The sequence below is a fragment of the Bos taurus genome, chromosome 6, assembly GCF_002263795.3.
Source record: "Bos taurus isolate L1 Dominette 01449 registration number 42190680 breed Hereford chromosome 6, ARS-UCD2.0, whole genome shotgun sequence".
NCBI lineage: Eukaryota > Metazoa > Chordata > Mammalia > Artiodactyla > Bovidae > Bos > Bos taurus.
In genome coordinates, this window is record NC_037333.1 from 90,858,342 (window position 1) to 90,881,357 (window position 23,016).

General features: G+C 38.7%; 2 protein-coding genes across 11 annotated transcripts in view; one reads left to right on the forward strand and one right to left on the reverse strand.

Annotated features, from left to right (window-relative positions):
- Nucleotides 1-238: 238 nt before the first annotated feature.
- On the reverse strand, nt 239-4,884 carry CXCL9 (C-X-C motif chemokine ligand 9). The gene is made up of 4 exons (NM_001113172.1): nt 4,802-4,884; nt 3,316-3,442; nt 1,789-1,873; nt 239-357 (listed from the first exon to the last, which is right to left on the reverse strand). Exons 1-4 carry the CDS (start codon nt 4,860-4,862, stop codon nt 253-255), a joined length of 378 nt encoding a protein of 125 aa, NP_001106643.1. The 5' UTR covers nt 4,863-4,884; the 3' UTR covers nt 239-252.
- A 951-nt stretch (nt 4,885-5,835) lies between these two features.
- Nucleotides 5,836-23,016, forward strand: part of ART3 (ADP-ribosyltransferase 3 (inactive)) — a 143,819-nt gene continuing 126,638 nt past the window's right edge. For 2 of the 10 annotated variants that reach the window (XM_059887388.1, XM_024993074.2), the window contains exon 1: nt 7,286-7,374. Coding sequence is in view for 5 of the 10 variants with exons in the window: in XM_059887384.1 (XP_059743367.1) it covers nt 7,255-7,374 (120 nt within the window). In the remaining 5 variants the exon portion in view is untranslated. 10 annotated transcript variants of the gene reach the window in all.

Sequence of the window (23,016 nt, forward strand, 5' to 3'; positions counted from 1 at the left end):
TGGGCTTAAGTATGAGGAAATTCAGAGGTCGGAGGTGGAAGAACAAAGACAAACTATAGCCTCTAACAACTGTTCACATTTGGATTTTGAAAAGCGATTTTCTAGATTTAATTACAATTACACAATAATGTTTTAAATTTTCTAGTCAGATCAACAAGCTTTTGTATTAAGATGCCATCCCTTTCAGGAATTATTTCAGTTAGTTAAAAAGAACCTGTTTTAACACAAGATAGTGGTTGGTGAAGTGGGAGCTCATGTAGTCTTCTTTTGAGAAGGACGTTGAGATCTTTTAACTTTTGGAACTTTCTTGGTTTTTTTATATTTTTTCCCTTTCCTTTGCTTTTTCTTTTGGTTGACCTGTGAGGAGACAGCAAAAACAAACAAACAAACAAACAAACCGGGGGGTTAGTGTTTCTCTATCTTACCATTTTTCCTTCCTTATATTATATTTGGACTCTCCAGACTGTGGTCTTTATTCATCCTCATAACCAGTTTAAAGTTGCATCACTCTCAGAGAGGCTCCTTTGATTCTATTTCAGTTATTTCGATGAAGAAGCAATAGCCTTCTAACTGGTTTTCTTTTGCCCATTTTCTTGGCTACCCCCACTCCAACCTTGCTTATGACCAACCTCTACCAACTGTGGGGCTTCCCAGGTGGCACAGTGGTAAAGAATCTGCCTGCCAATGCAGGAGATGCAAGAGACCTGGGTTCAGTCTCTGGGTTGGGAAGATCCCCTGGAGTAGGAAGTGGCAACCCACTCCAGTATTCTTGCCTGAAAAATTCCATGGACAGAGGCGCCTGGCGGGCTACAGTCCATGGGGTTGCAAAGAGTCAGACACGACTGAATGACTATTGTTTTCTGAGAGGTTGGATTATCATCCAATTTTTACAGACAAGGAGATGGAGGCTTGGAGTGGGTGACTTGGCCAAAGTTGCACAGCTGGTATGTGCCAGAACTGCTCCTCTGTCAGAGTCCAGAAACAAGTTCCTATCTACATATGCTGTGGCCCTCTTCGAACTTAACCCCTCAACATTTCAAACAGGATTCCTCTGGCTTTGTCCTGGTCTACTTTTCTACCTCAGTCCCTTCACTCCCTCCACACAAACTCAAGCCATATTAATTAAGGTTCCCTGAGCACAGTGAGCTCTCTTATGATTCTAGTCTTTTTTTTACATGCTGTCCTTACCCTCCCAGTGAACTACTTATCCTTCAAGATCCAAATCAAATCACCTGATATGAAAAGTCTTCCTTAACACCTTCTTGTCCCCACTCCTTTGGCAAAGTTAATTACTCTTTTCTCTATTATCTTCAAGATTCTTGTACATACCTTTATTTTATATTTTCCATGTTGTACTATAATTAATTGTCAGAGAATCTGCTACAGCAGGAAGGGACTTTATCTCATTACCTTTTTTTTGTTGTTGTTTTTTGGCTATGCTATGAGATAGTTCCCTGACCAGGGATTGAACCTGGGCCCTGGCAGTGAAAGTGTTGAGTCCTAACCACTGGGCCACCAGGGAATTCCCTATCCTCGCGATCTACCATTCAATATGTATGTACTATATTGGATAAGAAAGACAAGCTCCCTACCCACATGGAACACACATTCTAGTGGAAGAGACAGACAAGTGATACCATAAGCAGGAATACAATTCCACATTGTAGGGGAAAAAAATGGTAGCACAATAACATGAATGAAAAATGTAACCTTAAAGGCACTCCATAATTCTTTGACTTCCAAAGTTAATTTCTAAAAGAAAGAAAATTTTGTTTCTTTTTCACCCACCTGTTTCTCCCACTCTTTAATCAGTTCTTTTACTTCTGGTAAATCTGGGTTTAGGCAGGCTTCATTCCCATTCTTCATTGTAGCACTACCAAAGAAACAGCAACAAGTTTTTTTTTGTTTTACTTTTAATGATTCAAATGCTTTCTCTTATCCACAGAATTCAATTCCCCAATTAAAATATATTTGTAGCATCTGGGACTTCGGTCTTTTTCCTGCCTTTTCATTTTTTTAAGTGACTGGGGGGACTTAGATACATTTCTAGGATAGCACATAACCCTAAATTTAAAAAATCCAACAGATGTATGCAATGGGAGAACTTATATCTAAAGATAATATTGGTTCTGTTATGCTGGAAAAAGCTATTTATGTTTAAATGAAAACATAAAATAGAAAAGTTGTGAATATATCTACTTTCCTCCCAAACAAGGAAAATGAGCATGAATTTTACTAAATTTTCTAGTAAAACAACTTAAAACATAATAAAATGTTTTCCTAAGACAAGATTAATGGACTGGTTGAATTTTTAAAATTCCATCAGACTCCCCAGGAATAATTTAACGACTTTTTTCTTTAATTTCTGACTAATCTAAGAATAAAAGGAGTCATTCTATACATCATCCTTGATTTAGGCTTCAAAAAAATTTAAAATATGCATATCTTTAACCTAGCCTGGAATTCTAGGCTCCCTGTATCTCAGATGGTAAAGAATTCTCCTGCAATGCGGCAGCCCAGGTCAGGAAGATCCCTAGTTCTCCAGTATTCTTGCCTGGAGAATTTCATGGGCAGAGGAGCCTAGTGGGGTACTGTCCCTGGGGTCACAAAGACTCAGACACGACTGAGTGAATAACACACACATCTTTAACCTACCAATTCTAATCTCTAGAAAAATATTAATATAGGAGAGAATTAAATAATATTGATACAGTAACTATTTTTAATAGCAAAAAAATTGACCTACATTTAGGTTTGGTCATATACATTATGGTACGTGCATATAATAGAATAAAATTTGGTTATTAAAAATGACATTATTAGCAAAAATGATGTTATTACACAAGACTTAATGACATGAAGAAAAGTTCATGATATAGAGCCAATGAAAAAAGCAGCTTACAAAAATGTATATGGTATATGATTTTGTTTTTGTGTACATATATTGTGTATATAAATATATGTATATGTACATATATGTTTTGTATCTATATATGTACACACAAAGCAAAAGTGTGTATATATACCAAGAGAATAACTGGATGGTAGAATTTAGAGAATTTTTAATTTCTTCTTTTGGGTAATTTACATTAAACATTTTCTTCAATGAACACATAATACTTTGGTAATATATCATCCTTGGTTCCTTATCTCTACCAGAAATTGCTTATTTTTTCAAGAAGAAAAGAAAGAAGTATACCAGATTTACGGAGGGGCAACCATCTGCATTTTAAGTGTCTGAATGGGCAAGTATTCCCAGGGTAGTACTCACATTAAATTTAATGCTGGATATGTGTTGAATGAGTTTTTACTTACATGATTTCAGTTTTCTCACAAGAAGGGCTTGGAGCAAATTGTTTAAGGTCCTTTAAGGATTTTGGATGGATCATCCCTTGGCTGGTGTTGATGCAGGAACAGCGTCCATTCCTTATTGCTGGAACTCCTAAGGGAAAAACAAAGGGTAGAAAACATCAATTGAAATATATGTCTTCATTTTGGTGATCCACCAAAATGATACATTTGACTTAGTAATGATTATTACTATCATCTACTGAGTGTCTTTCAATCATTACCACAAGATTTTGAAGTAGGTGTTATCTCCTTGGTGTTATATCCATGGGATTCTCCAGGCAAGAATACTGAAGTGGGTAGCCATTCCCTTCTCCAAGGGTTCTTCTTACTGGGAGAATCCCATGGACAGAAGAGCCTGGCGGGCTACAGTCCATCGGGTCTCAAAGAGTTGGACATGACTGAGGGACTAACACTTCCACTTGATATCATATTTTACAACCTTAGGAAAAGTGATTTTAAAAATATTCAATAAATGCCTATCATAGGTCAGATACATGTATACCTAATTCATGTGTGCTATGCAGATCATAGCTTCTCAAACACCTCCCAAAGCCATTTTTAATCTGACCTTAGTGTAATGAAGTTGGTGTTAGTTTCAATAAAAAGGTCTATTTATAGTAACTAATTACCACTAATCCTAATCTTCACTACTGCCTTGGTTTTCAGTAGTGCTTTAAACTTTCAAAAACTCTTTACACTATTTTCATTCCTTAATTTTTTCATTTAGTAGTAGGTAGAAAAAGCATAGTTATACAATCTCCATTTTACAGCTGAGGGAACTGAAGTCTAGAAAAGCTCATTAGAAAGAAAGGAAGGAAGGAAGGAAGGAAGAAAGAAAGAGTGAAGTTGCAAAAGAGTTGTAAAGTCCGACTCTTTGCAACCCCATGGACTGTAGCCTACCAGGCTCCTCCGTCCATGGGATTTTCCAGGCAAGAATACTGGAGTGGGTTGCCATTTCCTTCTCCAGGGGATCTTCCCCACCCAATGATCGAACCCAGGTCTCCTGCATTTCAGGCAGACGCTTTACCCTCTGAGCCACATTAGAAGCAGAAAAGCTCATTAATTTGCCACAAATAACAAAGGTAGTAAAGGTTGTTCCTGAGGAACAACCTCTCTGATTATCAGATACTTAATTGGTTAATCACAGACATACTTATCAACAAACTGTCAGGGTGGCAAAAATTATTGAGGAGACAAAGTCTCCCATCTCATTACCAAACAGTTCAACAAACATTTACTGAACACCTACTGCATGCCAGGAATTCACACATGTAGACTGAGAAGATTTGTATTTGACCTGGCAGGTCTATGCAAGATATGAACTTTGGATAACTGCCCACAAGTGACTCACATCACTTTCTGATGCATGCAAAGCAATGCAAGTCAAAAGGCTTTTATAGCAATTTACATCTCTGACTTTACCAACTTAATATAATTTATAATCCCTTACCTTGAACTCCAGTCAGAGTCAGGAAGATGATACCCAAAAAGAGAGGAGCACTTTTCTTCATATTGGTAGGGTGAAATCACTCCTGTGTTTGTTCTACTGAGTCACTCTTTTATTAGATTTTAAGCCCGAGAAAGTCTTTAGAGAACATGCTCTTTGAAATCATATTTATTTAGGAATCCATTTCCCTCCTAAAATCTGATTGGCTGGTGGTCTTAGCTGATCCAGCTAAACTGGCCACAAACTTAATTGTGCTAGGGGAAACCCTACTCTCCTATCCAAGGGAATTTCTGCATATTTTATTTCTTTCCATTTCACATAAATGGGTAGTTTATAGTAAGAGATGTGAAACCATCAGCATTAGCAGCCTTCAGCACACACAGCGGCTCACCTGGATGAGGGACAAGTTATATAATGAATATAATAAAATTATACAAGAAGGGTTGGAAATGTTTCCAGATGGAAAACATGAAAGTCCAGATAAGTAAAACACTCTTCAAATTTTCTTGCTATTTGTAGAATATCTTTATGTATAATATATGGCCATATTTTTTTTTTCTAATAATGCCTACCCAACAATCTTAAACTATCAAAATACATTAAAGGCATCTTAACTCAGGGACTAGGTAATTGTCTACTTTGGTAAGTTCATTTTGTTTTTATGTGATTTCTGCTAGGTATTATTATTATTTTTTAATGGTTAGATTAATTAGAATAATGGATTATTTGAAAACAGACAATTGGTACTACATTGAACTTAAAAACCTCTGTGTATCAAAGAAAATAATCAACAGGGTGAAAAAACAACCTATGGAATGGGAGCAAATAACTGCAAATCATACACCTGATAAGGAGTTTATATATATAACAACTTCTACAACAAAATCCAAATAGCCTGACTGAAAAATGTGCAGACTTGAATAAACATTTCTCTAAAGAAGATAAAAAATGGCCAATAAACACATGTATAAAGCTCGACATTACTAATTGAAAGTGAAAGTGCTAGTTGCTCAGTCCTGTCCGGCTCATTGTGACTCCACGGACTGTAGCCCGCCAGACTCCTCTGTCCATGGAATTCTCCAGGTGAGAATACTGGAGTGGGTAGCTATTCCCTTCTCGGGGGGGTTCTTCCTTATCCAGGAATCGAAACCTGGGTCTCCTGCATTTCAGGCAGATTCTTTATCAGGCCACGAGTTATTGTAATATCTAGGAATTTTTAGCACCCCAAGAACCGATTATTGTCCCCTTGAGGGCAACCCTTCCTCCCCCACATTGAGAATGCATGCTGCAGAGTGTGAGGGGAACAGATACCAGCATTTTCTGTTACATGATGCACATGTTGGAACTGGTTTCTAGACGGATTATTATGCTTAAATACAATGTTAAGAATTCTTTTTGAAGAAAACTTGTCGTGAACTTTGACACAGCTTATTCATTTGGTTTTGCTTAATTTTGGTAACAACTGTGACATGGGTAGGGTGGAGCTGGGTTCTGGTCCCAGCTTTGCTACTTGAGTATATGTGACAAAGTCTGTGAGCTTCACTTCCCTCAGCTGAGAAAACTGTTACTGATCTCACAGGCTGGTGAAATGAATGGCAACAAGGAATTTCAACTGCAAAATATCACAGAGACAGTGACCATTTTTTTTCTAGCAAAGAAAGTTATGTGGAAACTTCTTAGAATAAAGATCAAGGCCCAGAATGGTCTGCCCATGCCCACCTTCAAGTCTCTGCTTGCATCACTCTCTACTCCATCAGCTCTCCTTTTCTTCCTTCATTTCCTCAGAGGGGCGATGCTCCTTTCCTATCACACGGCTTTTACTCATGCTGTTCCCTGCCTGGCATGTGTACCTAACCTACCTCCCTACCCTACTGCTTACCTACCTTAGATTCTCAGGTTGGCATTTCCCCCGGGGAGACTTCCCTGATCTCCAGACTTGGTCGGGTCCCCCACCATGCCATTTCATGGCACTACGTGCCTCTTCTCATTCAAATGCCATGCAAGGCAATGTTATTAATACGTTATCAGCCATCTTATGCTTAACATCTCTCTTCCCACATGGCATTAGTGGTAAAGAACCGGCTTGCCAATGCAGGAGACTAAAAGAGGCGGGTTCAAATCCTGGGTCAGGAAGATCCCCTGGAGGAAGGCATAGCAACCCACTCCAGTATTCTTGACAGGAGAATCTCACGGACAGATGAGCCTGGACTCCAGTCCATAGCGTCTCAAAGAGTCAGACACCACTGAAGCGATTTAACATGCACCACCACTAGAACAAGGAAGGCTTGCGAGGGCCCACACCTGAGTGCGGTGTCGAGCACAGTGCCCGTAGGCATTCAGTTAACCAGCGCGCAGCTGCGAAGGAACCTGAGAGCAAACTGAGGCTCTGGCCCCGGCTGCGTCCTGCGCCTGCCTGCGAGGTGCAGCCGGGCTCTACAAGCGTGAGCGCACTGCGCATGCCCAGCCATTCAGCTTCCAGAACCTTCTGTGGGGAAGCATCTTGCGCCGCTCGTGGCCGTGTTGGGTGTTTCTGCTACCTCCGCTGCTCCCTGCCGAGAGGCCCGTCGAGAGGAAAGGTAGTGGTCGTGCGCCTCGGATCTCTGCCCTGTCCCCGATTGTGTCCCCCTCTTCCAACCCGAGGGGGCCGCGCTTCCCCGGCGGACGCCGGGAGTGGGGTCGGGTTTGCAGCTTCAGCGCGTGGCTTCGGCTGAGGCCGCAGGGAACGTTGGCCTCGGAGGGGCCTGGTCATGGGGCGAAAGCCTAGGAGGGTCGTTCGGCCTTGGGCCTTGGTGACTGGGACAGAAGACTTCTGAACAAGAGGAGGGGGCGTTGGGGTCAGTGAGGAGTCACTCGATGCTATGTCGTATTTTTTTATCCGGAGGTGATAAACTTTCTCCGGGGCTTTAACGTGTTTGGCCTGAGGGCTGGACTCCCCGCCCTCAGAGTAGGCCCGTACCTCCCTTGTTTCCCAGGCCTCCTGTGGGAAATTGTCCCGAAAATTTTGTAAGAAAACATGTTTCTGACCGAAAAACCCCAGCGAAGCGGCATTTATGGCTCGATGGGGTATTTAGGAGAAACAGAAACCCAGAAGAGGACCTTTCTGGCAGTTCTCACAGCCTTGGGAAGGGAGCCAAGGATTTTCAAAGCCTTCGAAACCAATAGATAATTCCCAGTTTCCCTTTGGATAGAGTTTTAACCTCTTTTGAGTCGGAAAAAACCTCCAGTTCCTGTCCCCGGGGGGAGGAGGGTGCAGGGGGAACCAAGTGCTGTGTCAGCCTCCCGAGCAGAGCAGCGTTTTGTCTTCACATGTGCTTGCCCGCCTCCCACTTCCGCCTGTTTGGTTATGGGGTCAGTGTGGTCTGTTTAATTATATGCCCAGTGTGACCGTGCCGGAGTGAAAATCTGAGTCTTCCCTTTTACTTTGAAAGCAGAAGCAGGTTTCTCTCATAGTGAAACTCCCCAGGCCTTTTTGAATTTCTCTCAGTGTGGACTTCCCCTCCTCTCAGCAGCTATTAAAGGATGCTTACTTGAAAAGAGTTTATTTCTTGAAAGTCTCTGCAGCCCCTACTTAGCGTTCTGATTTTTCCTTTCCTCCCTATGCAGGGAGTCATTCCTTTTAAAATATTATAGTATGCCTGCAAGCACATCATAGTCGGTGGGGGCTGTGGTGGGATTCAAGTCCTGTCTGCATTCTCAGGTTAACAGAAAGGAACACGTTCTTCCTTTAATGATCTTAACATCTGGCCTCCTGTTTATATGTTTTATCTAAAGTTTACGGACTGGATTAAATATGTGAATAAATTGTCTTGAGATGGAATGTAAGTGCATCATTTAAAGGACAGCTGCAGATGAATGCTGGCAATAACATAACATTTTTGCTCTATGACTTTTGGCAAGTCAGCTTATAGTCTGCTGAAACATAACCACAGTGGTTGAAGCTGCTGTGTGACTTGAAAAAAAGTTATCCTGAAAAGGAAGAAAATATCTTTGTTTAAAATAACCATATTTCTTTGAAGTGATTGACATTAAGATTGCTTATCTAAGTAACTTTAGAAGAGGAAAACAGTCCGTGTTCTTGGAAACCCTTCGTTTGCTGTTCATCGTTTATTTCATCAAGCTTTTATGATTATTCTAGGACATAAATATGAACAATAATCTCTGCCCTTAAAGAACTCAGTTTAGTGAAAGAAAGCAGCATATAAACTAGCAATTACTGCAGAAGTGGTACGATAAAGCGTTGTACACAAGTTATTGGAAGTGCAGAGAAGGTCACAACTTTGGCTCATGGCTTCAAATCACAGTTGTTTAAATTAGGTCTGGAAGAGAGCTTTGGTTGGAATTAGTTACTCAGAGAAGGTGGGAGGCATGAAAAAGTATGCTAAGTTTTAGAAACTGGAAAAACTTCAAGAACTTTGATAAGGGTGAAGGGTAGAGTGATAACAGGGGAGTGGCGAGCAATGAGGCTAGAAATGTAGCAGGATCTAGAGGATGAAGGCCCTTGTAAATCCTTGTGGTGAGGACAAGTTGAAGGATTTTACCAAGGAAGTGACATGAGAACATTCACAAACACATGCACACACACATACACCTATGTCTACATCTGACTCTTGTCACTAAACAATATCATTTTACGTAAACATTTCCCAGTATCTATGTAGTTTATACGATTTAAAATGCTTCCTTTTATTTGTAGTCTGTTTATTCTCCGTGCTGGACTGAGCAGTTTCTGTTGTTTCTGTAATCAGTTCAGTCACGTCCAACTCTTTGCGACCTCATGGACTGCAGCACGCCAGGCTCCCCTGTCAATCACCAACTCCTGGAGCTTGCTCAAACTCATGTCCACTAAGTCGGTGATGCCATCCAACCATCTCATCCTCTGTCATCCCCTTCTCCTGCCTTCAATCTTTCCCACCATCAGGGTCTTTTCCAATGAGTTAATTCTTTGCATCAGGTGGCCAAAGTATTGGAGTTTCAGCGTCAGTCCTTCCAATGAATATTCAGGACTGATTTCCTTTAGGGTTGACTGGCTTGATCTCCTTGTTGTCCAAGGGACTCTCAAGAATCTTCTCCAGCACCACAGTTCAAAGGCATCAATTCTTCAGCATTCAGCTTTCTTTATGGTCCAACTCTCACATCCATACATGGCTAGTGGAAAAACCTTTTGACTGTACAGACTTTTGTCAGCAAAGTAATGTCTCTGCTTTTTAATATGCTGTCTAGGTTGGTCATAGCTTTTCTTCCAAGGAGCAAGCGTCTTTTAATTTCATGGCTGCAGTCACCATCTGCAGTGGTTTTGGAGTCCAAGAAAATAAAGTCGGTCACTGTTTGCATTGTTTCCCCATCTATTTGCCATAAAGTGATGGGACCAGATGCCATGATCTTAGTTTTCTGAATGTTGAGTTTTAAACCAGCTTTTTTACTCTCTTCTTTCACCTTCAGCAAGAGGCTGTTCAATTCCTCTTTGCTTTCTGCCATAAGGGTGGTATCATCTGCATATCTGAGGTAATTGCTATTTCTCCCTCTAGTCTTGATTCCAGCTTGTGCTTCTTCCAGCTCAGCATTTTGCATGATATACTCTGCATGTAAGTTAGATAAGCAGGGTGACAATATACAGCCTTGACATACTTCTTTCCCAATTTGGAACCAGTCTGTTATGCCATGTCTGGTTCTAACTGTTGCTTCTTGACCTGCATACAGATTTCTCAGGAGGCAGGTAAAGTGGTCTGGTATTCCCATCTCTTGAAGAATTTTCAAGAGATGTTTGTTGTGATCCACACAGTCAAAGGCTTTAGCGTAGTCAGTAAAGTGGAAGAAGATATAATAGGGGTACTCTTATTTTTTTCAGAGATTTTACTTTCTTGGGATATTTTCTTTCTTTAGAAGCTTAGACACAAAGATTAAAAACATTTTTATATCTTTTGAAACAATCTGACAGTAAGACTGGACTGATTTTGTAATATCTTCATCAGTGTGTAGATATACCAGTTTCCCAATTCCCTTGTCATTTCATTTACTTTTGTTAGTTTAATGTATGAAACTCAAGATCAGAGCTTATTTCAGTTTTTTTTTTTTTTTTTTACTTATTGACATTTTAGTTTGTATTGGCTTAATTTCTGCATCATCTATATTGTGAGGAACAGTTGTCAAGTGGAGTCAGGATATTAACATTATAAATGTATGTCATTTCTTTACAGACTTTGAATAGGAAGATCTAATCCATTTGTAGTTAAAATACTTGCTTTTTATATTTTGTTGCCTTCATTTCTTGCATAATTTTTTCAAAGTGTGACATGTTATATGAGCTGAATTGTGTCCCTGAAAATTCATATGTTGAAGTTCTAACTGCCAGTACCTCAGAATGTGACTTTATTTAGAGATAGGATCTTTAAAGAGATAATTAATTTAAAATGGGATCATTAGGATGGTTCCTAAACCATTATGACTAGTGTCCTTATTAGAAGAGATGAGGATGCAGAGAGGTACAGGAAAGACCACGTGAAGAAGACACGAGGAGGAGATGGCCATCAGCAAGCTAAGGAGAGAAATTTCAGAAGAAGCCAACCCTACGACTCCTTGGTCTTGGACTTCCAGTATCCAGATTTGTGAGAAAATAAATTTCTATTGCTTAAGCTGCTCAGTGTGTGATCTTTTGTTATGACAGCTTTGGCTGAATAATACAACATACATACTGGAGGAAAAAAAAAATATATATATATATATATATAGAAGAGTGTACCGGTATGGCTCAGTGACTTTTAACAGAGTGTCAGTAGTATGACAGTACCCTTCCCAGCTTCCCCAAAGGTAACTTGTATCTTAGGTGAGTTTTGTCTATTTTTGAACTATATAAATGGCATTATATGATATGTTTTTAGTGCCTTATTTCTTTCTCTAAATATTATATTTTTGAGATTCATTCATGTTATGTGTGGAGGAGTTTGTTCATTTTATTTTTTATAATATTCTGTTGTATGACTTACAATGGGGTGTACATCCAGTTGACGGACATTTTGATTGTTTCCCATTTGGTGTTATGAGCATTCTTGTGTGCATCTTTTGGTCCACACGTATATGCATTTCTCTTGAGTGCATCATTGGGAGTGGAATTGCTAGTTCATAGTGTGTATATATATTCAGTTTAAGAAGTCATACCAATTTATGCTTCCACTGTTAGTGAGTGAATGAGAGTTTCATTGACCCTCCATCCTCATATATATTTCATCAGGCTCAATGTTTTTTTCTTAGTTTTTATGCTTTTAATGATTTAGAAGTGTTTCATTATTATAAAATACTGATTTTTATTTCTATAAAATAGAGATTGTCCATAATTGATTGTTTCAAACTATGAATTATTGCCTGATATAGTGTGAATTTAAGTTACTTGATCTCTAAATTAATACCTAACTTTCCCACCGAAGTTTGTTAGTGATTTTTCTCTGTTGCAATCAGCGACTGGGGCTAGAGTCATCTGAAGGCTTTACTGGACTGGATGTCCAAAATGACATCACAGGTCTTATCCGTGTAACTTCTTTCTTCAGCGGTATAGTCCTGGCTGTTAAATGGCTCCTGAAGACTCCTCCATGTGGCTTGCCTCTCCAGCACTATAGTTTAGGTGGTGGTGACTCCACTGCTCCTCTTCTCTCTTCTTCGCTATGTAATCACTTTTGCCAGTGTTCTCTGTTTTGTCATAGTTTCAGTTCATTGTCTAGTGTCCTTTCTCTTTGGTCTGAAGGACTCCCTTTAGCATTTCTTGTCAGGCGAGTCTAATAGCAGTGAACTCCCGTAGTTTCTGTTATCTGGAAATGCTTTTATTTCTCCTTCATTCTTAAAAGATAGTTTTGCCAGATTTAGAATTTTTGATTGACAGAATTTTTTTTCTTTCAGAATTTAAAATACGTCACCTCTCAGCATTCTGGTCTCCATGGCTTTTGATGAGAAGTTGACTATTAATCTTATTAATGATACTTTGTATATGATGAATCACTTCTCAGTGCTTTCAAGATTCTCTCTCATTGGTGAGAATTTGATTATTATCTATCTCTTTCAGTTTATCCTGCTTGAAGTGCACTGAACTTCTTGGATGTGTAGACTCATGTGTTCTGCTAGATTTGGGAAATTTTTGGTCATTATTTCTACAAATACTCTTTCTATCCCTTTCTCTTTTCTCCTTCTGGGACTTGCGTTGTATTACTTTATTTTATGGTATTCCATAGGTCCCTTAGGCTCTGTTCACTTTTTTCCATTCTTTTTTTTTTCTTGCTCCTCAGATGCAGTAATTTCAATTGACTTACTTTCAAATTTGCTAAGTCTTTCTTCTGCTGGCTCAAAAATGCTGATAAACCCCTCTAGTGAATTTTTCATTTCAGTTTTTTACTTTTCAGCTCCAGAATTTGTATTTGGCTCCTTTTTGTAATTTCTGTCTCTATTGATACACTCATTTTCTTCACACAGCATTTTTCCCAGTTTCCTTTTATTCTTTGTACATGATTTCCTTTAGCTCTTTGAGCATATTTTAAGGTGGTTGATTTAAAATCTTTGTCTAGTAAGTCCCATGAATGTCTGGGTTTCTTCAGGAATGGTTTTTCGTCAGTTCTTCCTTTTTGAAAGGGCTGTATTTTGTGTTTTGTGTTTCTTTGTATGCCTTTCTTGTTGAAAACTAGACATTCTGAGTATAGTAGGAACTCTGAAAATCTAATTCTCTCACTTGATGACTGAAACCATCCATTTGTTTCTTTACCAAGTATTTTTGCAAAGTGGGTATTCTTTGTTATATGTAGTCACTGAAATTTGTTTACTTGTGTTGTGGTCAACTAGTGACCTGACATGACTTTATAAATGTAGGTCAAGACAAGTAGAATGACATACAAAGTGTGCTCATGTATGTTAGGATAAATTTTATCCAAAATGAATTTCAGGAAGTTATCTTAGAGATCTGAATTAAAGTTGAATTCCAGATATTACTTTTGAATTTCTTTTCTCAAAATGAGATTAGATTGCATCCTTTGCAATATATACTAAATTTATATGGGAAATAAGTGAATATTTTCTTTTGCATGTCAGTGCCCATAACCACGGAGAAGGCAATGGCACCCCACTCCAGTACTCTTGCCTGAAAAATCCCATGGACGGAGGAGCCTGGTAGGCTGTGGTCCATGGGGTCGCTAAGAGTCGGACACGACTGAGCAGCTTCACTTTCACTTTTCACTTTCATGCATTGGAGAAGGAAATGGCGACCCACTCCAGTGTTCTTGCCTGGAGAATCCCAGGGGTGGGGGATCCTGGTGGGCTGACATCTCTGGGGTCGCACAGAGTTGGATACTACTGAAGTGACTTAGCAGCAGCCCATAACCTAAAACCATTCCCTTTTAATTCCATCACTTGTTGGTACCTCAAGTCAGAATCTAAGTGGTATAATTTTGAAAATGTTCTTGGTTTACACCTTGCAGGCTCAAGAGGATCTGGAAGTCTTGAAATAGAGGAAGTAGCAGATGTGACAGAAGTTAGCTTTGGGGAACTAAGAGCACCTTTTGTATTGTACTATAGTACCCAAAATTTCAAACTTGATTTTAAAATAAAACATATACTCTCTTGAAACAAACAATGCCTGTTATGTTAGTAGGAAGCAAATATTAATATATAGCATTTATGCTAAGGCTTACTCTGAAAACTTCCTTATCCTATCTTTGAGAATTTCTACAGCAAGCCAAGATGATTGTATAAACTTTGTTTTTTTTTTGTAGTTTTTATTAAAAAAGTAATGTTGCTGATTTCCAGATTACAAAATTGGGTGTTTCAAACTGTATTTGCTACTCATTCCAAGATTCAAATATATTTCTCCTGGTATGTGCTCCCAGTTGAAAATTATGATCTAACATTTCAACTAATGTTATAGTGTCTGTCACTGTGAATATATCTTGTCTGTCTTTTCTCCTCTGGTATTTGTGGTATTTGTTAGTCAGGCTTTGTGGTTGCTGATGTGTAATTTGTGAAAATTCATTTATTACTTTAATTGTGAATTTTTTAAATTGGAGTATAGTTACTTTACAATTTTGTTAGGTGAATTTTTATTTTGAGTCATTTAGTTAGATGTAATGCATTGTGTTATTACTCATAATTCTGTTTCTACCAAAATGTATAATTCCAATTTAATTAGGTTCTGTTTTTATGTTCTAAAACACAGATGAGATACTTCAGTAAATGATGGTCTTTGACTTGGAATTTTATTTTCTATCTCAATCCATTCTTTCCCTGCAAGCTAAATAATTGTTTTACTTAGTCCTAAAGTATGGTGAGCTATTTACAGAGGTCTTTGTGTGTATATGAATGGTGGCTGTCTACAGTGCTAATGCTGTGATTCTTGCTTCTTGACCAGGCTGAACTTCAGCAAGCTCCTCAATAAGAATTTCACTTAGAATTCTGTTTTCTTTGTCAAATCTTCCCTGAACACACCACAGCCCTAGGTCGTCTTTCCTTTTCCTCAGTAGCTCTTAAACTTAGTTTAGAATTTATTATGTTGACTGTCTTATCCTGCTCCCTTTAGAATTCCTTCTGAGTGATGATGAGCATCAGTTAGAGTGAGACAATGTAGATCCACATGCATTTCATTTTTTTGTACCTATTAGTCATCAGGAGGTATAATTGATCTGCATGATCTAAATTCAATAGCATAAATACTTACTCTTATGACTGTAATCAAAATTTTTAAAATGAATTGTTAAGGTAATTAAACAAGGAGGCCGTTAGATTGAGGTGGCTTTAGTGCCTTGGTAGCCTAAACCAGCAAACTAAAACCAGAGTCAGTACACTTGAATCTGAAAAAATGAAAACCAGTCAACTAGGTTTTCCCAAGTAAGGCAGCTGTTTAAGCTGTGGTCAATCGAATACTTTCCTTGCTTTGCTTCTGCATCTTCTCTGTAAAAACCTCAGCCCTAGCTCCTGTCAATGGAGTGTTTCTAACCAGCTTTGGTTTGGTGCTGCTTGATTTGAATTAATGTTTGCTCAAATAGACTTTTGAAAAATATGAATGTGTGTGCCTCAGTTTCCCTTTTAACAAGACTCTCTTTGTTTGTTGTATAGAAGCTTCCCAAACGCCTTCCAGGTACCACTATAAGGTGGATCTGGCTAGGTTAGGCTTCCCAGGTGGCTGAGTGGTAAAGAATCCACTTGTCATTGCAGGAGATGTGGGTTTGATCCCTTGGTCAGGAAGATCCCCTGAAGAAGGAAATGGCAACCCACTCCAGTGTTCTTGCCTGGCAACCCACTCCAGAATTCCATAGACAGAGGAGCCTGACAGGCTACTGTCCATAGAGTCACAAATGAGTCTGACATGACTTAGCAAATAAACAACAACCAAGCTAGACTACATATTGTTCTGCCTCTGTTTATGGTTGACTTCGTTACTATGTGGGCTTTTCTTAATAAAACAAAATTAACAAGATGAGAAGTCCAGTTACCTACACAATTTAGAATGGCACATTCATGATTTAGTCTCAATTTTACCCTTATTCATATAGGCAGAATATGACTTTGATCTCTTTATATCTCCTGTGATTGTAATAATATAAGCATTCTTTTATCCTGAGGAAAGTTAATATGTATCCCTGTAGTGTTTTAGTGATAACTTACATGTTCCTTTGAATTTAACACAAGATATTTCTACTAACTGTATGTAAGATGTTTATCACTTCCAACATAATAGATTTCTTTTTTCATCAGCATTATTTATAATACCAGTTATCTAAACATTAGTGTTTCCTACCTTTGATTGCTGGTGATATTTGGTTTATATATGTGCTTTTTTCCCACTGGAGTATAAAAATTTTAAGGTCAGATATCATGTTGTCTTTGTTGCCTCATTGGATCTTGAAGATAGTAGGTGCACAGTTCGTTAAGTTGAATTTGATTGAGTTGAGAATATGCCAGGAATCCATTTAGTCTCATATAGTAATCTGAAGGATGTCTTTAATTTCTAACAGCAAGTTTGTGCCCTCAGTGGTTCTAGAAGTTTTTTAAAAAGGTGGTATTATGGTTAATAGTTCAGATAGTCTTGAAATTCTAGGAATACCTTGGAAATAATGACTATTTATATCTCCTTTAGGGCCAGATCTTGAAGTCAGCTCAGGTTTCTAAATCCCTAGACTGCCAAATATGTCCAGAGTCATTTGCATGTAAGATTACCCAGATTGAAGTGTGTATATTGATGTCCCTGTGGCCTGAAGTGAATGTTCTGCAAACTGAAATGGTCTGTTCAAGGTCTTGAATGAATTAGTACACTCATGGATTTTAGCCATTTGGAGGTTGTTGAGCTCTCTGACAGTCTGGTAAAGGCTCCCTATATGTGTGCATTTGTATGTTTTGCTTATAATTTTAGGAAACTGTTGAGCCTTGAAAACCACACATACCAAGGTAAAAGTCTTCTGGGAATGATGGAGTTGGACAGACTCTTTAACTCTCCTTAAGATGAGATTGATGTTAAACTTTCTTCAATTTCTCCTTTTGTCCTCTTTTCCTATTCTGTAGTAACTGAAGTCGCCAGTACTCTTGCCTGGTGGGCTGCAGTCCACGGGGTCGCTAAGAGTTGGACATGACTGAGCGACTTCACTTTCACTTTTCACTTGCATGCATTGGAGAAGGAAATGGCAACCCACTCCAGTGTTCTTGCCTGGAGAATCCCAGGGACGGGGGAGCCTGGTGGGCTGCCGTCTCTGGGGTTGCACAGAGTCGGACACGACTGAAGCAACTAGCAGCAGCAGCAGCAGTAACTAAAGTAAAAGTAAGGGAATTTTTCTCTTGCATCTGAGCCTAGGAAATGAGATGGCCATGTTGTTCTGGCTCTAATTAAATTTGAACAAACTGGGAAAATGTTGCATTATATGTAAACAACATGCTTGTCTCTATCACAAGTGAAAATAAGACAAGTTATTTTTGGTTTTGAAATAAGTGTCTTTCAGAATGAAACCCTGTGAGGAGCATGGATTTCCCCTACTCTTAACAGCTTTTGGTGCTGTTAGAGCATTAAATTTAGTTTTAAAGCACACTTATTTTTGAAAGTCATGTAAGCCACTGCTTAAAACCTAACCCTAATTCTGTTTCCAGTTGGGGCCTCTCATAGTTTAGTAAACAGTTTGCCAGTACACATAGTGGATATTGTAATGGGAGAAGGTTGTCATGCCTTCTGTGCCTGTGATGATTCAACAAAACTAGTAAGCTTCTCTTTATTTCTAAGTTGACTTTCTCCTAAGGTTTAAGAGTGTCCCACCCAGGGATGCTCCTGTATTTGGGGCTTCCCAGGTTGAAATTAAAAGATGCTTACTCCTTGGAAAGAAAGTTATGACCAACCTAGATAGCATATTCAAAAGCAGAGACATTACTTTGCCAACAAAGGTCCATCTAGTCAAGGCTATAGTTTTTCCTGTGGTCATGTATGGATGTGAGGGTTGGACTGTGAAGAAGGCTGAGTGCCAAAGAAGTGATGCTTTTGAACTGTGGTGTTGGAGAAGACTCTTGAGAGTCCCTTGGACTGCAAGGAGATCCAACCAGTCCATTCTGAAGGAGATCAGCCCTGGGATTTCTTTGGAAGGAATGATGCTGAAGCTGAAACTCCAATACTTTGGCCACCTCGTGAGAAGAGTTGACTCATTGGAAAAGACTCTGATGCTGGGAGGGATTGAGGGCAGGAGGAGAAGGGGACGACAGAGGATGAGATGGCTGGATGGCATCACTGACTCGATGGACGTGAGTCTGAGTGAACTCCAGGAGTTGGTGATGGACAGGGAGGCCTGGCGTGCTGCGATTCGTGGGGTCGCAAAGAGTCAGACACGACTGAGCAACTGAACTGAACTGAACTGAACTGAGGTGGCACTAGTGATAAAGAATCTGCCTGCAGTGCAGGAGACCTGGGTTTAATCCCTGGGTTGGGAAGATCCCCAGCAGGAGGGCATGGCAACCCACTCCAGTGTTCTTGTGGAATGCTTGTGGAATGCTGTGGAAGTGATGGGAATATGCTTGCTGTATTTGAGAAGTATAGGAGGCTGGTATGGCTGAAGTAGAAAGGTAGAGGTGGAAAGTGGCAGGAATGAGGCAGGAGAGTTATGCAGAGCCTTACAGACCATGATGAATTTTGGATTTCATGTCAAGTGTGGTGGAATGGTATTGGAAGGATGAAACCAGGGGAGAAATATAATTATATTAATTTTTTATAAATATGGCAATGATTTGTATAGTGAATAACCTGTAGCAGGCAAGAGGTTAAGCAAGGAGACTGATAACAAATACATTTGGATCACCATACATTATTATATGATGATCCAAAATACATTCACTAATAGGTTGGTGATTTTTAACACGAGCTGTTAAGTTTTAGTCTAGCATGGAGAAAGAAATTCTGGTATCTATATGACTCTGTTTTCAGTTCAGATCTTTTTTCAGAGATGATTAGTTTCATAAAGGTCTCTGACAGCATAAATCTTAGTCCTTTAAGACTGATGCTTAAAATTCAGTGTCTTTGAAAATTGCTTAACTTTTCCCCTCCTATTATAATTAAATAAAAACAGTAAACATGTTCTTATAGGAAACTTGGAAAATAAAATTTTAAAAAATCATATATAATCCTATCATGTCGTTCAGTCATTCAGTTGTGCCTGATTCTTTGTGACCCCATAGACTGCAGCATGCCAGGCTTCCCTGTCCTTCACCATCTCCCGGAGCTTGCTCAAACTCATGTCCCTCGAGTCAGTGATGCCATCCAACCATCTCATCCTCTGTTGTCCCTTCTCCTCCTGCCTTCAATCTTTCCCAGCATCAGGGTCTTTTCGAAGGAGTCAGTTCTTTGCATCAGGTGACTATGGTATTGGAGCTTCAACATCAGTTGTTCCAATGAATATTCAGGACTGATTTCTTTTAGGATTAACTGGTTTGATCTCCTTTCAGTCCAAGAGTTTTCTCCAACACCACAGTTCAAAAGCATCAGTTCTTCAGTGTTCAGCTTTCTTTATGGTCCAACTCTCACATCCATACCTGACTACTGGAAAAACCGTAGCTTTGACTAGACAGACTTTTGTCAGCAAAGTAATGTAGAAATAGTATTTTAATTAGCTCTTGATAGTTTGTTGTCTTAGCAACATTTATGGAGGATTTCTACTGCTCTTTTATTTGAGAAAACAGAGGTCCATACAAGCTGTAATGACTTACTAAATATTATATTCTTACTGCTTTATTGAGGTTTCAGCCAGGCTCTGAATGGAGGGAGAACAGTGTTAATCAGTTATCAAGGTCTAGATATGGGACATGAATTAACCAAATATGGTTTGACAAAGAAAATTAAGAGGCAAAATTACAATTACTTTTCCCTTTCCCATTTTCCCTTCTTTATAGGAAGCCAGTGTTCTTAAATCAGGTTGCAACATATTGGTCATTGTAGGCCATATATTCCCTCCCCCTGCCAAAAAAAGAGATTCTCTCCCTGAGATTTACAACGTGACTGTAATACGGTAGATACGTCCATTTTGTTCACTGTGTACATCAAATTTTACTTACATCAGCTTTCTGCTTAGAAAAGACGTTCTTTTTTCACCTCTTAACTTCCCTAAGAATAGAGACTTATTTTTTAAAATATCTTCATAGATTTCTCTTCCTGAACTAGAGTTCTGCATGAGCCTTGTTTTCTGGCTTATAATTTTTAAAAATCTCATTAAATTTTTTTCTATTTGTGTAAGAGACAAGTACACATTCCCTTCCAAATTTATATCCCTCATGGCAATTAAGTAAGGGAGTCCCTTGTTCTGGACAAGGCGGTGTAGACTGTATAGCATTTAAGAGCCAAGATGTCACTTCCATCCTTCTCTTCCTGTCATCGCGACTCTCAACTGAGATTGAGGGAGACTGTTCTTGAGTTGGTGTAGAGGCCCTGCCCAACTGCATGGAACTTGGTTTGAACAAGAAATAAATTTTTATTGCGGTGCGTATTTAATATTTTGAGAGCTTTGTTACTACAACATAGTCTAGCAGTCTTGAACATTTTTTCATGTATGTTTTATAATATGTATATAGTTTATAAATATGTACTGATAATGATGGCATACTTAGAAAGAATTTTTCATGATCTAATTCCTGTCTGTCTCCTCAAAATCATTTCTCACAATATCCATTTAAACTTCCATTCTTCCAGACTGAATACACTATGCTGTTTCACACCTGTGTCTTTGTACATGCTCTTTCCTTTACTAGAATTCACTTTTATTTTTCTACCTATCAGATACATACATGTCTTTCAAATTTCAGATTGCCATCACTTTCCCAGGAAAGGCTTCCCTGATTTCCTCTATTTTCTTTGTACATTTGGGGTTTTTTCAGTTCAGATTTATTTACCTTTGTTTCTGTCATTAATAGTAAATTATAAACTTCACAGAGTAGTAATTTCTTTTAACCTGGGTATATAATGGGGATAAATGTTTGTTAAACGAATGCCCTGCCTTTGAACAGAGAACAATTTAAAGCTCTGTTGGTTAATACCTTCCTGAAAAGTAGTTGGCAGTTGGTTGAGAATAAAATAGGTGATCTTTTGTGTAAATTCATGGGGTCAGGAAGAAAAAGAAAATGAGAGGGCAGGAAGGAGAAATTCTGCCACTTCGATTTTGCTGTGATCCCCTAAGGTTTTCATACTAAGGGCCATGTAATATGGTGTTAGTGTTTGTGCTTTCTCTGCATTAGATTTTTATCTATCTTTTAAGTTTCCTTCATTGGGTACAGTTGACATACTGAACTGGTACTATCATATTAGTTTCAGGTTTAGAACCAAATGGTTCAGTATTTGTATATATTGTGGAATGATCGATCGTCATGTCACCTCAATAAGTCTAGTTAGTAACTGTCACATGGTTACAGTTTTTTTCCTTGTGATGAGAACCTTTACCATTTACTCTCTTGCATAACTTTCACATATGCAGTACAGCATTATTAACTACAGTCGTTCTGCTGTACATTACATCCCCAGCGATAGCTCTCTTATTCTGTCATTTTTGCTATGTGAAGTTGCTTGATGTTCGTGAAGACATCTCAGAGTTGGTAATATTCTGAAGTTCTTTGTTTCTTTGCTAGTTTGTTTTGGTTTATTAAGTGTAAAATAGAGCATGTATTTAAAAATTAAATGTGTAGGTACAGATTAAAGAACAAATTCTCATGTACCCATTATTTAGGTGAAAAATAAAACTTTACTATAGTCCAGAAGCCCCTTATGTGCTATTCCCTGGTTTCATTTCCTTCTCACCTCCTGAAATAATCACCATCCTGAACTTTATGGAAATCATTCCTTTGTATTTGTCTTCATCGTATATGTCTCTACAGTTGACCCTTGCACAACATAGGGATTGGGGTGCTGACCCTTGCACAGCATAAGGATGGGGGCGCTGACCCTCTTCCCCACCCAAGTCAAAAATCCATATGTAACTTTATAGTTGACTCTTCATATCTGTTGGAGAAGGAAATGGCAACTCACTCCAGTATTCTTTCCTGGAGAATCCCATGGACAGAGGAGCCTGGCATGGGGTTGCAAGAGTCAGACACGACTTAGCGACTAAACCACCACCACCACCACCTCCATATCTGTGGTTCCGCATCTGGGGATTTAACCAACTGCAAATCATGTAGTACTGTAGTACGTATTGAAAGAAATTTCGATGTAAGTGGAACCACGTAGTTGGAACTTGTGTGTTCAGGAGTCTTTGTCAGTGTTTACTTTCCCTGTTTTAAAACTTTATATAGTAAATGGAACCATGCTGCATGTACTTTTCTGTGGCAAGCTTCTTTTGTGCAAGATTGTTTTTGAAATTCATCCATGTTTATGTGTATAGTTGTACTTCATTTATTTTCACACTGTATAATATTCCATTGAATTAAAATACTCTAGTTTACTTATCCATTCTATTTATGAACATGTGGCTTTATATACAGAGTTTTACTATTGTAAACAGTGTTGCTAGAACATTCTCTCTGTATATCCTATATAAGAATTTATCGGCGGTGTCTACGTAGTAGTTGAATTGGTAGAGCATAGAGTGTGCACATGTTAAATTGTATGAAATAATAACAAACTGGTTTTCAGGGTAGTCATAGCTGTTTTCTCTTTCATCAAAAGTGGAGTTATCTCTTTACTCTAGATACCTTCCTGATACTTGATATTACCCAACATAAAGTTTTTTTCTAATTTGGTGGCATGAAATGGT

Bases quoted from the DNA above. Each gene is read 5' to 3' on its own strand.
- CXCL9 (NM_001113172.1), bottom strand. From the start codon at position 4,862: ATGAAGAAAAGTGCTCCTCTCTTTTTGGGTATCATCTTCCTGACTCTG. The intron at 3,443-4,801 runs GTAAGGGATTAT...TTTTTCCCTTAG, and splicing joins GACTCTGACTGGAGTTCAAG to GAGTTCCAGCAATAAGGAAT. The intron at 1,874-3,315 runs GTAAGTAAAAAC...TTTCTTTGGTAG, and splicing joins TGTGAGAAAACTGAAATCAT to TGCTACAATGAAGAATGGGA.